Below are 13570 nucleotides of genomic sequence, written 5' to 3' on the forward strand. Positions count from 1 at the left end.
CATCGCATTGATGATATGGCCGAAGACATACAAAACCAGGTCGTTGATGCAGTTAAACAATCGTCATTTTTTGCTATTCAGGCTAGACGAGAGTACAGACATAGTAAAATGTCCTCAGTTAATTGTTTATGTTTGGTATATTGAAAACGAAAGAATAAAAGACGAGCTACACTTCTCTACAGAGTTGGAGACCACGACAAATGCTACTGATGTTATGAAAGCAGTATCAAACAACCATGAACTCTTTTAGCAAAAACTGATCGGTGTATCACTGATCAATGCTTGGTTCTCGCTCAGGATTTGTACAATTAGTAAGAAAGAAAAATGCTGATGTGACTGGGATACATTGTGTTATACATCGACAAACCTTAGCAGCAAAAACCCTTTCAAATAAACTGAAGTTGTGTATTAAATAATTGAATTACATAAAAAAACAGTACGTTGAATACTCGATCATTTAAAACTTTTTGTGAGGATTTAGGGAGTGATCACAAACCACGGATATTTCATACAGAAGTACGATGGCTCTCAAAAAGAAACATGTTGGGAAGATTATTTGACATTCGAGAACTAAGCGTGGCCTTCAAAAAACATCGTACCCAAGTAACATTGACTTATCTTTCAGATATCTTTAACTCGTTGAACAGCCTTAACCTAAAACTGCAGACGGAACACTTATTAAATATTACAAATATTGCAACTTTGGAGGCGTAAAATATCAGCAAACCCCTGCAATTATTCGAGTTTCCCTAAATTTGAGTCAATCTCAGAAGAACCACGCTTCAAGAACATTTATGAAGGATAAAGTTTAAAAATTTAAATATCAAACCATTTAGAGAGCCAAGTTGAAGAGTTCCAGAAGTACTACTTTCCCATTCCGTGTCAACATGAACTCCCTACCTGAATCACTTCAAGAAGATACTTTGCAAATAAAACATGATTCCTGTCAAATACAGCTTTGATATAATTAACCTTCATTTTGGTTAAAATATTTCCTGTAGTGTATCCTAGTGTTCACGGGAAGCTCTTCGTTTATATTTGCCTTTTTCAAGCACCCATTTTTGCGAAAAATCATTTTCAACACTTGTGGCAATTAAAACAAAGTATCGGAATAAACTTGATGCTGCTAGTGACTCTTGTTGTGCACTTACTAAAACTCGGCCACGAATAGGCATAGTAGTAAAGAAAATGCAAGCACATCCATCTGACTAACCAACCTAATCTATATTTCTTTTACTAATAATTTTTGTATGTTATAAAAACTGATATAATTGTATCTTATGGCAGTATAAATAAATGTTTTGTTTTCTATGTAATACTTATTTGTTTTTATTTTATTCCTAAGCTCATACAATTTATTATTAAGGGGCGGGGGGAATCGAGAAACTTTCATTTCAACAAACGGGGGCGTGTTACAAAAAAAAAATTGGGAACCCCTGCTTTAAACAATAATTTTATTCACAATAATATATATATGTGAAAATGATATTATTGAAAGCAATAATATAATTTCCATCTAAATTTGGTTTATAACAATACCCATAGTGGGCGTTTATTATTTGAGAATTAACTTAAACTTAACTGTCACCTGTCTTGATGGACTTGTCACTTGTAATTTATTTTTCACTTCCTGATCTAGTGAGTTTGCTAGTATCAATCGTAGGACTACTTTACTAAACATACATCAAGAGGAAGAACATGGAGAAAATATATATTTTGGGGTGAACCTACCGGTAGAGGACCCCAAAATCGATGAAACGTTGCAAGCAATTAACAAATTGAAGAACGGAAAAGCTCCAGGCTCTGACAATGTACTGGCTGAATTCCTTAAGTACGAAGAAGAAACTCTACATAGACAAATACACAAACTAATAACACTTATATGGAAAGCAGAGAAAATACCAACAAAATGGCACGAAAGTGTAATAATCCCCATCCATAAAAAGAGAGACAAAACCAAGTGCTCTAGTTATAGAGGCATTTCTCTACTTAATACGGCACACAAAATCTTAGCGAACATCCTATTAAGTAGGCTGACACCATTTGTAGAAAATTTCATGGGGGAATACCAAGCCGGCTTCAAAAAACATAGATCGACCATAGATCTAATATGTACTCTAAGACAGCTGCTTGAAAAATGACGGGAATTCAATAGAACTATCCATAATCTCTTCGTAGATTTCCGGCAAGCGTACGACAGCATTAAAAGGTATCAGATGTGGAATGCAATGGCAGAACTTTCAGTTCCAAAAAAACTTATCCAGCTTGTTAAATTATGTGTGAATAGCTGTAGATCCAGAATACGGATAGGTAACAAACTCTCAGAACATTTCGAAATAAGCAGTGGCCTAAAACAAGGAGATGCGCTGTCACCTCTCCTTTTTAATATTATCCTGGAGAAAGTAGTAAGAGCAGCACAACTTAAAACAGAATTACTGACAGTAAATGGACCAAAATTATTACTAGCATACGCAGATGACATTAATTATGTAGGAAACACAGTCACCAATGTGAAGGAGACTTTTAATAAATTGAAGGTAGAGGCAAAGAAAACTGGTCTAAGGGTAAACGAAGAGAAAACCAAATACATGTGCATCAACAGACAAAAGGGACGAGATAGAATATGGCAAAATGTTACAATAGACCCATAGACCCACTAAAGAGTGGAGAGTTTTAAATAACTCGGAGCAACAATCACTGCAGATAACGACATCGTGGAAGAGATTAAAATTCAGGCAGCAAACAGATGTATGTAGAGCCTCCACAATACTATTAAATCTAAAAGCCTAACACGAACATCAAAAATTAGAATATATAAAACGGTGATTAGACCGGTGCTCATGTATGGGTGTGAGACGTGGAGCCTGACCAAAGAAACTGAAAGAAAACTTAGATGTTTTGAGAGGAAAATCCTCAGAAGAATCTTTGGGCCTTATCACGACATTAATAGCAACCAATACCGAATGAGAACAAATGCTGAGGTCAAGCAGACGTATAGAGCGAGCGATATAGTCCAAGAGATTAAATCCCAACGTCTAAGATGGGCTGGCCATGTCCATAGACTCCCTAATAACCACCTTGCCAAGCTAATATGGGAGGAAGCTCCCACAGGAAGAAGGTCTTTAGGACGTCCACGAATGCGATGGAGAGACAATATATGGTCAGATCTAAGAACAATGGGGCTACCCACTGACCCAACTATTATGGACGACCGTTCAAGATGAAAGCAAGTTGTGCAGTCAGCCAAAACCCACCCCGAGTTGTAGTGCTACGAAAAGAAGAAGAAGAATCGTATGACTAGGTCGTTTTTTCGAACAGGGATATGTATGTTCCCTTAAACTAAAATCCCATAACATCAACCTCGTGTCAGAACATTTTTAAAATTCATTACTTTTAACATGTAATCTAAGAGTTCATAATTAGACCTTGCTATGTGGCTAGTTTTAATTACTTTTAAGATGTAAGCATTTTAACAAATATATACTATTATACATTAGAAATTGATACTTCATTGTAAGTTTTTTTAAACTATGGTATATAGCCAACCACCAAAATTTTTCCCTTTAATTCTTTAAATGCCTTTCAGTTCCGTTTAAGTCCATCCGGTCCTGTTTTGGACAAACATCTACCCATAAATTCTATTTATGTGGTTATTTTTTCAACCCTTACTACACTCTATTTTTTAGTCACGACCAACCCCTGACGGGTCCACCGTATGTTCTTCTATGTCCCGGCGATTCCATTGTCCTAAATCCCTGTAGAAATTCCTAACGTCGTTAGAAGCCGTTGCCGGAAAAATAAAGGTGTTAAGGTTTTGTTTTTCTTAAAAGATTCGTGAATCGATAGAATGTTCGGGAAGGATGGGTAATTTTATCAATCGTATTGTTCTTGTAATGGCAAAGGATGTGATTCTATTGCAAGCACAGGATTCTATTATTTCAAGGATACTCAATAAAGTTTTAGTAGTTCAAGAAGAAGAGTTTTGGTAAATTTGTGACTAATATGAGTAAACCTTCAATAAAATAAATTTACTTTTTTTGTGAACTACCAAAGAGAAAAACTGACCGTCCATATAGATAGAGAAATTACTATCTTTATTGGGAATAAGCCACAATTAGAGTTTAAAAATATTTTATTGACATTTTAATGTCCACTTCGCAAATCCTTCTCAAAATACTATTAATAATTTAAACTAATTGTGTTTTAAAAACAAAGTTTTAGAACAATATTAAAATAATACTGACGAGGCTACTGAAATCAGGTGCTTAAAGAAAATTATTAATCAGAATGAAATAATAATATTAAATCAAGAAATTTCGATAAATTTACTAAAAGAACAACTAGATTTATTTAAATATATGCAATTAACCGACCAATCGCCATCTGCTCAACAAAATATGAATTTAATAGACCATTCTAACAGAGACCTAAATTTTGAACGACCGTTACAGCCTAGCAGTAAAGAATCCCCAAAAAACAAAATACTACATCCGCAAAAAATATTACTGTTAATGAAAGTCCGGCTGTTGATAAAGAAAGGACATCCTCAACAAAAACTGTATTAAAAATGTTACCAATAAAAATAAACTAGCTGTTTTCTTAACCCTTCGCGGCACGGGTGAATTTGTTTTACACCAAAGGTCGGGTGGTGTCGAAGAGACACACATTATGTATTTAAATATTTTACAAAAAATGAAAAAAAAAAAAACAACTTTTTATGATACCATTTTTCTTGTCTACCTTCTTTTATAACATTAAACATATTTTATCAATTTAAACAAACAACAATTCTTTATTTGGAACTGATACAAGCAAACCTCAAAAAAAGACAACAATGGTAAATTTTTGCAAACTATATGTCCCTTGATGCCGGCAATGTTTATTATATTATATAATATTACCATAGGCCATCTTCTGAATACATAGGCAAGAACCACTTTGCCTTTTTTTGAAATATGTGATACTAAGGTAATATTTTTCCCAAAACCAAACATTGAAGAATTCACTGGTCGTAATTTACCGTTTAAAAATTCCAGTGGAATTTCTTTTCTGTTTTTTTCTGATGGTAGCAACTACAGTTATGTTATGGTCTTCTAGAAGTTGATTAACAAGAGTTATGGTGGTAAATGGTGGCTATAAGCAGCAATCCAAAGACAGCTTTCATTTCTGTTATGTTCGTTAATTTCACGTCATAATAGTCTTTGTAACGAGTTACAAGTGTAGAGATATAAATATTGGTATTTTCGACAATTAAGTTGATCATCTGATCGTCAAAAAAATATTGAAAAGTTTCTGTAGCCGTTCTAGCGTTTTTCGCACTTTCTATGCGACCAGGCAAATGTGACATTATATTGTGACTTCGAGTTCGCACTTGCTGGTTTGGCACATGTTTACTCTCTTTTGTAATACCATCTTTTGCTGTATAATAAAGATGCCTATTACTACCTCTACAGATGCTAGTGCTAGCCGAAATTTCGGGAGTATCTTCAAAATCTATCTCTTCTTCTGTGTCACTTTCATGGTGTAATGTTTCATAGATGTCGTCTTCTTCATCAGAAAAGCCCTTCTCTTCTAAATCATCCTCGGCTTCTACTTCATCATACAACTTGTGTAGTCTAGCTATTTCTGCTAAATAAGGATCCATTTTTAAAACGATTTACTACCTAAAATAATAAAAATTTGTCTCAACAGAAGTTACAGTAATAGTTTGAGTTAATGTACCGCTTCTCGATTTTGTAACTGCAAAGCTCGGGTAATGTCTCGTGGACAAAAATGCACTGCACAAACTCTCAGAGAGAATCAAACTGCGGCCTGGCCCATATGCTACTACGCTGTAATTCATGCAGCTACTCAAGCGCCCGCGCGTTAGAACTATCGGGTCTATTTGCATTTGCAAATTGTAAAAATATGATTGGCTTGTCTCACAGACACGCACCCGTGCCGCGAAGGCACGGATCTCGTCTCGTCTGTTTGCATTTTCCAAACCCATTACTTTGGTGTCGTTTATTCCAAAGAAAAAAAGTCGTGACACTGTTATCATCTTCTCACTATCATGACTCAATTGATGTGAAGATTTTGGAGATGCTTGTAAGCCCAATATTATTACTTTTTAAAACATTACAAAATCGGGTGTTGACTTAGTCGATTAGAAATGTGTGGCTTATAATGTAGGCAAAAGCACCCGAAGATGGCCAATGGTGATTTTTTATAATTTACTCAACATTGCAGGCATAAACTCTCACGTCATACATAAATATAATGCAAATGAAAACGGAACGAAAATTGTTTCTGAAATAAAGTGGCTTAGCCTTGACAAGAGAGAATATGTTAACCAGAGCAAGAGACCCTCATTTACAAAAGGATATCAGAAATATCGCCCAAAAGTTAAGCGGAGTACATGCAGATCCAGCGTTTCCTTGTCCAAATACACGAGGTCGTTGCGCCTATTGTGCAAATCGTAAAACACGTTGTTTTTGATTGTACGTATATCAAATAGTTATATTTTAATCTTTTCTATTGTATTGTGTAAAATAAAAACATGGCCTCACAAAACCTCCCCCCGTTTTTAAGTACAGTACGAAAAGTAACATTCACTTAATGTTACTAAAAATATGTATTTAAAATACAGGCCTACCCCAACTTACATTGACAATGCTAAGCCGTCAGTGAGCCATCAAATCTTACATCATTCAGCATGGTAACTAGACTACCATCGAGCCGCGAAAATAAATAATTCCATTGCCTAGTTCAATTGCGATTTTTTTAAATGGCTAGTTATATTGCAGTGTATCCTAAGATCTAATTGAATCAGTCATTAGATGCTGCCTTTTTTAAAACTTTTATAACTTTAATCATAACTTTTTAGATCTACTCTAAATTAAATAAACACCTTTTAGTATATTTTAAATAAGGATAGGATAAATCTAAAATCTTTGACTATTTTAAATTTTCAAACTTTCTTGCTCGTTAAGATTTTCCACGATAAAACTTTTCTAGACTTAATGTACTCAAGTCGAACCATTTCAATAACGAATCAATCTTGGAATATTTTATTACCTTTAGTTTAATTGGTACATCTCGCCGTTCAGTATTTCGGTGCAGAGCTTTTATTCATGGTCTATGCAGGATTCGACTTTATGGCCTGTTTTATTGCGGCTACTGATACCAGCTACTAACAAACATCTTAGCAGGTTTTATTAGGTCATATATTATATTTTACAAGGTTAAATAACACCGCCCGTTGATTTGGGAATGAATTTTTTGATATATGGGTGTCGGTTATTTTTCGATTAAAATTTTGTAAAATACTGGTTTTGAAATTTTAGAGATTCTCAGTGGGGGCACTTGATTTATAAAGTCAGTGGGGAATGCTAAGATTATTTCCACGTGGTTGTACCATATTATACCAAAATATGGTAAACATATTTATGTAATAGAGTACAACCTTTCACTAGCGACCACTTTCAGAGAATCAAAAACTGGTTGCCAAAGAGGAGTGGTCGTTTAAGAGAGATCATAGGAAAATTAGAGCAACTTAATAATAGAATAATAATATTGTTTGTATACAAACTGTAGAGTAAATTTTTAATTTTTTGAACTTATCACACAATAAAATAATTTAAAAATTCAGATTCACAGTTTATTAAAAGCTTTCATTCGTTTATACCTTTTACCTGGTATTTTGGAACACTGTACTAAAGTGTGTTTTTTTTAGAGACCAGCAAATAAGAAAAACAGAAATACTAACCGAAAGTATAATGGCAAAACGGTTATTACGAATTTTCATTTAAATTAGAAAATTATATTGTATTTTGTATTAACTTTTAAAATTATGCAAGTTAATATCCACATATATGTAAATTTAGTTTAATCCTTCCGGTTCTTCTCTTACTAAAACTATTGATATCTTTTCCACAAAAAAAAGAAAAAGTACAAGATGCTGCACGGGTGCACGAGTTACTAAATGAAACAATTTGCTTTGCAAATTCCCTCGTTTAATTTAGTAGGATTTGGTTATAAATATTCACAGAGAAGCGGCTAAAAAGAAGACACAAACTGTGACAAGTTAGCATACGATAAAGCAAACATATTAGGAAAACATAATTTAAACACTCAACAATTAAGTGGATATTACTGGATTTCACATAAAAAGATATATAGTTTTAGTCCATGTTTTTCCTTTTTTGTTTCTTGGTTATAACATGGTTAAATTCATATTTTTCTGCAATTAAATGATTTGCATCTGAAAGTCATTAAATCAGAAATAGAAGGGATAAAAGTAAATGCAATTTAATTAACATTCTTAACTATAAATTTCGAAAATAGGTGACTAATAATTAGCACTAATGCCGTGCAGAACGTAACAGAAAAACAATTTTTAAGAAAATGAGTGAGAATATCTTCTTCTTTGTCTTCCTTCTTGTTTGTAGGCCTTAAAACCTGTTTCTTCTTTAACATTAGCCTCCTAAATTGTACCATCTTTTTCTTGGTCTGCAAATACTTCTTCGTCCATTTGGTGACTTATCTCGTGCTATTCGTACTATTCTATCCTCTGCCATTCTACTAATGTGTTCGTTCCACTCCTGTTTTTGTTTTGTCACCCATCCATTTATGTCTTCTATATTGCATGCTCTTCTTATGTTTTCGCTTCTCTCCCTATCCAACAGACTTTTTCCTATTCTTCGTCGAAGTATTCTCGTCTCTGTTGTTTCTAGTAGTCGTCTGGTTTTAGATGTGTAAGGTCTTGTCTCCGCCGTGGAATAATAGTTAATATAGGTCTAATTGCTGCTTTATAGATTCTTGTTTTTGTGTTTTGTCTTAGGTGCTTGTTCTTCCAGATTATGCCACTAAGAGATCCCGCCGCTTTACTTGCTTTTATGCGTTGTTGTCGTACTTCTTCGTCGATATCTCCGTAACTAGTTATATCTATTCTCAGATATGTAAATCTTGCTTCCTGCTTTATTATTTTCCCCTCAATTTTGATTTTACACCGTAGTGGGTATTTAGATGTTGTTATAGATTTGGTTTTTTCTGCTATTATCATATTGTATTTCTGGGCTGTTGTATTGAAGATACGTATTAATCTTTGGAGCTCGTCTCCTGTCTCAACAATTAATGCGGCGTCGTCTGCATAACATAATATTTGGATTTCTTTGTTCCCCATTTATTTAAGTTCAGTTCAGTCAGTCATGTAAGCATGACCATTACGTACTGCTTGTATTATTTTGTCCACTATTATATTAAAGAGAGGTTGAGAATATCATTACTAACAAGCTCGTAACGGTACGAGGGCTGGAAATATTAATAACAGACAATAACGTAATGTGTCAACTAGCCTCCACGTTCCAATTTAATAACTTCAAGGAACATTGAAGATGGAAACGATATCAGACGTGGTTATTTTCACAAGAAGAAGATAGAAAAATGTATGCCCGGCTAAATAGAGACCTGGTAAGAAAAGTCTCGGAAAGGAAACACGACATATGGGAAAGCAAGTGTGCAGAAGTATACAGATATATGGAAAGAACACTAAAATTGTTTAGTCCTTCAACAAAGGATCTTTAATATTAACCTTTAGCAAATTTAAAAGACATTTCTTTAACTTGTGGTCAAGAACAAATAGCTTTATTTAGCAGTTTAATTTGAGCAACCAACGTTTTTTGTCCTTATGTAAAAACAGGTATTCTTTCGAGTGAAACTGTCAATGTTTCAGCTGAAAAATGCCTTTTTAGGGATCATGAAGAAATATTATACGCTCAGGATGAAAAAGAAATTAAAAAACAGCCATAAAACTACAGAGGTATAAACTTTTTAAATACTAACCTATAATTTACTTACTAAAATTTTGCTGAAACTACAGCTGCAGATGAACAACAGGATTTTCGTAGTGGAAGATCGTGGACAGATGCAATATTCGTTAAAAAGCAAATTACTGAGAATACAATCGACCAGGATTTCCTGTGTCTGATTGACTAAGAGATACCGTTTGACAGAGTAAGACTTAAAGATGTAATCCGTCTTCTGTATAATAGAGAAGTTGCCACAACTTTTATAAAAACTATCGAAAACATCTACCAAAACAACAAAATGAAAGTCAAAATAGATGGACAACTTACAGAACCTATAGAAATAGGCAGGGAATAAGACAAGGGGACTTATTGAGCCCTGTGCTCTTCAATTTAATCATTGATGAAATTATCAAAAGTATTAACAAAAGAAGAGGATACAGAATGGGAAACAAAGAAATAAAAATACTGTGTTAAGCAGACGACGCAAAATTTATAGCCCAAGATGAAGATAGTCTGCAAAGACTGGTCCAAAGAGTGAACCTATTTATGACTGGTCCAAAGAGCAAAATAATTTATTATGACAGTCTTCAGATAACCAAGATTACAACCAGATGTAAAATAGATATTAATGGCATCAGTATTGAACAAGTAATGAAAATAAAATACCTTAGAATTACACTGTACAGCTATGGAGACCTGGACAAAGATCAAGTAAAAAAAGCAAATAGACGCAAATGGAAGTCAAGAATTCATAAAGCCAGTGTAAAAACAATAATGAGATATGCCTCAAAAACAAGACCCGATATAGCCACAACACAAAGTCTACTGGAAACGGCAGAGATGAGATTACTAGGAAGAATTACAGGAAATACGCTGAGATCTAAAGAGAAGTGAAGAGATTATAAGTAAATGAAACGTACAATGTATAAATAAATAGACACAAAATAGAAAAAAGAATAGAATAACTACATAAGCAGAATAGAGGAGACTTGTGTCGTCAAAATATCAAGAGATAAGTCACCAATCGGCAGAAAAAGTATCGGACGACCGCGCAAAATATGGAATGACAACCTTCCATAGAGCTGTTATTCCGCTAATGAATGAGCAGAATTGGTTATAAAGAGAAAAAAGAAAAAAAAACACTTTATAATTGCTAAATTACCACTGAATATTAGCAGTATTGATGAAGAAGCTATTCCATCGACATCATCTCCTATTATGACTGGTTCAGCCATGCCATCAACATCAACATGTCATGTTAAAACTACTACAGTTACTTCAATACATTTATCGTAAAACTTAGTAAAAAAACAACCTCATTCACCACTACCAGAGGTAGAACAAGAACAATGCAATACCATTTACGCCAATACATTCTTAATAAACCCCATAAATTGGGAATAAAATTAGTTTTTCTTATTTGATTAGTACAGATACGACTACAGATTTAAAATTTGTAATGGAGCTTGTGATGTCATCCTACCAAGAAATCCTGATCTTAGTATAGCGTAAAAATTTGTCTCAAATTATCTCTGACTCCAAAAACTACATTATCTACTTCGATAACTTTTACATTTCGTTGCCACCGCTAGTGTATCTTTGCGCGCGGGTTATTTATTCATTAGGAACTATTCAAGCCAATCGAATTAATAACTGAATATTACCAGCTGATAAAGATGAGCAACTAACCAAAGAAGAAAGGGGATACACATTGAACTAAGTACTGTGCTTTGGAAAGATACAAAAAATCCACGTCTAGCTTCCACTTATGTAGGATAGCAGCCATACAAACGAACACTTGATCAACAACAACCAAACAAAGCAGTTCGTTATGATAGAAAAAAAGCGTTACATTGACGTAGACTGTCCACAGATCATCAAAGAATACGGCAGTCATATGGGTGGTGTTGATCCTATGGACGGTGTAATAGGCAGGAACCATATTCGACTGAAGACTCGAAATCTCATGTTACGAATATTTTATCACCTGATTGGCATGGCAGTGACCAATGCTTATCTTCTAAATCGTAAAATTTATCCACAAACTTCTAAGACGATCAAATTGCTATTGTTTCGCGAGCAAATAGCTGCTGGTCTATGCAAATATGCACCAATCCGTACTGCAGGAAGACCCTCGAATCGAACAGCCCAACCCACTATGTCTAGAACTAGACCAAACTCGCTTCGTCCACCAGATGATTGATGTGCGATATAATGCTATAGTGTCATCAAGTGCCACCAATCACGCACTTCGATGTTCATCGCCCTTCCTTCTGGAACTTATAATTAAATTTGATTGGTTGAGAAATGAAAAAGTTTCATATAAAAGTTAATTTATCTTTAAATATGGGACATTTTTCGGATCTCAGTCAGTGGTGACAAGTTGTGATAGTAGTGTCTAACTCATGGTTTTACCCGTGTAGGGTAGCTCCCTAGAGCACTTTGCTCGAAGGGCTCTGTTTCTTTCTAAGACTCTGAAGCTGAGTTTTTTTCTTCTTAGAAAGAATGTGTTTTATTTCCACCACCTAATAAAACCACAATGGCATTGTCTCTTCAAGATAATGCCACAATAAGAGCGTACCGGCCAACTACGCAATATTACACCATATTGCGCAATAGTTGGACAAATTAATAAACATGGAAACTGGCACCAAGTTGCTAACACGTTTTTCATACGTTTATTAATTCCACCGGAGACGACAATAGAATAGATTATGATCCAGGTATGCATGACAGAACCGAAAAGAGATTTCTTATTTTTATATCTTGTTACGTTTTTTTTATTTCAAAAATAAAAACCATTTCTTTAGTTATTTGATTCAAATAACACCTCTTGTAATTTTCTATACCTAAACCGTTATGATCTTCTCCAGATGGTCTACCTTATTTCTCATATGGAGTTACAACTATAAGAAATATGTATTAAAAAAAAATAAACAAAAAGAAATTAATTCTAACACTCAAATTATCCCAATTTTAAATTATCAGATATTTTAAACCATTTAAAAAAACCGTTAGAAGGGTTTATTGTTTACGTCTACGTTACCACTATGTGAGTTGTGGGCTGTGGGGCGTCTTGTCCGCTGAGCCGTCTTGTATGGGTTACCCTTAACTGTTATGCAGGAACTAATACACGATGACGAAGTGATGATGGAATCAGGATGATGATAATAAAATATTGGTAAACGAATACTACAGAAATAAGGTAAATTTTGAAACCATAAAAAATTTCAAATATTACAGGCAAAACCCTCTGATGTTAAACTCTTTATTACAGGGATATATAACGTAACTTTATTATTGGACGTATCTAAACTTTATTGGTTTACTGGACAGTTTATTTTTATTGGACATTTCATTGGTTTATTGGATTTATTGGCTTTATATCAACCACCTTATTTGGAGTTCAACAATTGGTCAGGACATACAGCCACGTGTGACTGCAGCTCTCCAGAAGCCACAAATTTTAATTGGAGGACCCAACAGCTAGAACACACAAGCAGCCCATCGAAGCAATAAGTAACACTTATTAACTGTTAAGCTTTGGCAGGGTTAATTATTGTTTTTTTATTCATTTAAATAAATATGTTTGGTTAAAATTTGTCTTATTTGCTATCAACTGAGAACTCAGGTTCAATCCCTAGTTTAAGACAAGACGAACTCACCCTTGAGATACTGAGCTAGGCAAGGTATAGACGATAAGCTCCCATGGTTGATTGAGGTATTATTTTTACAATAGTACTTCAATTCTCTTTGGTAGTCTTATCGTTACACATTGGCAA

The 13570-nt window shown here is 34.2% G+C and overlaps 2 protein-coding genes across 2 annotated transcripts in view; one reads left to right on the top strand and one right to left on the bottom strand.

Moving 5' to 3' along the window:
• Positions 1 to 13570, bottom strand: part of LOC140444602 (monocarboxylate transporter 2-like) — a 798852-nt gene that overhangs the window by 642302 nt on the left and 142980 nt on the right. The window lies entirely within an intron of this gene.
• On the top strand, positions 11620 to 11991 carry LOC140439854 (uncharacterized). Its single transcript, XM_072530387.1, has one exon. It carries the CDS (start codon positions 11620 to 11622, stop codon positions 11989 to 11991), a length of 372 nt encoding a protein of 123 aa, XP_072386488.1.

The sequence above is a fragment of the Diabrotica undecimpunctata genome, chromosome 1 (assembly GCF_040954645.1).
Source record: "Diabrotica undecimpunctata isolate CICGRU chromosome 1, icDiaUnde3, whole genome shotgun sequence".
Classification (NCBI taxonomy): Eukaryota; Metazoa; Arthropoda; class Insecta; order Coleoptera; family Chrysomelidae; genus Diabrotica; species Diabrotica undecimpunctata.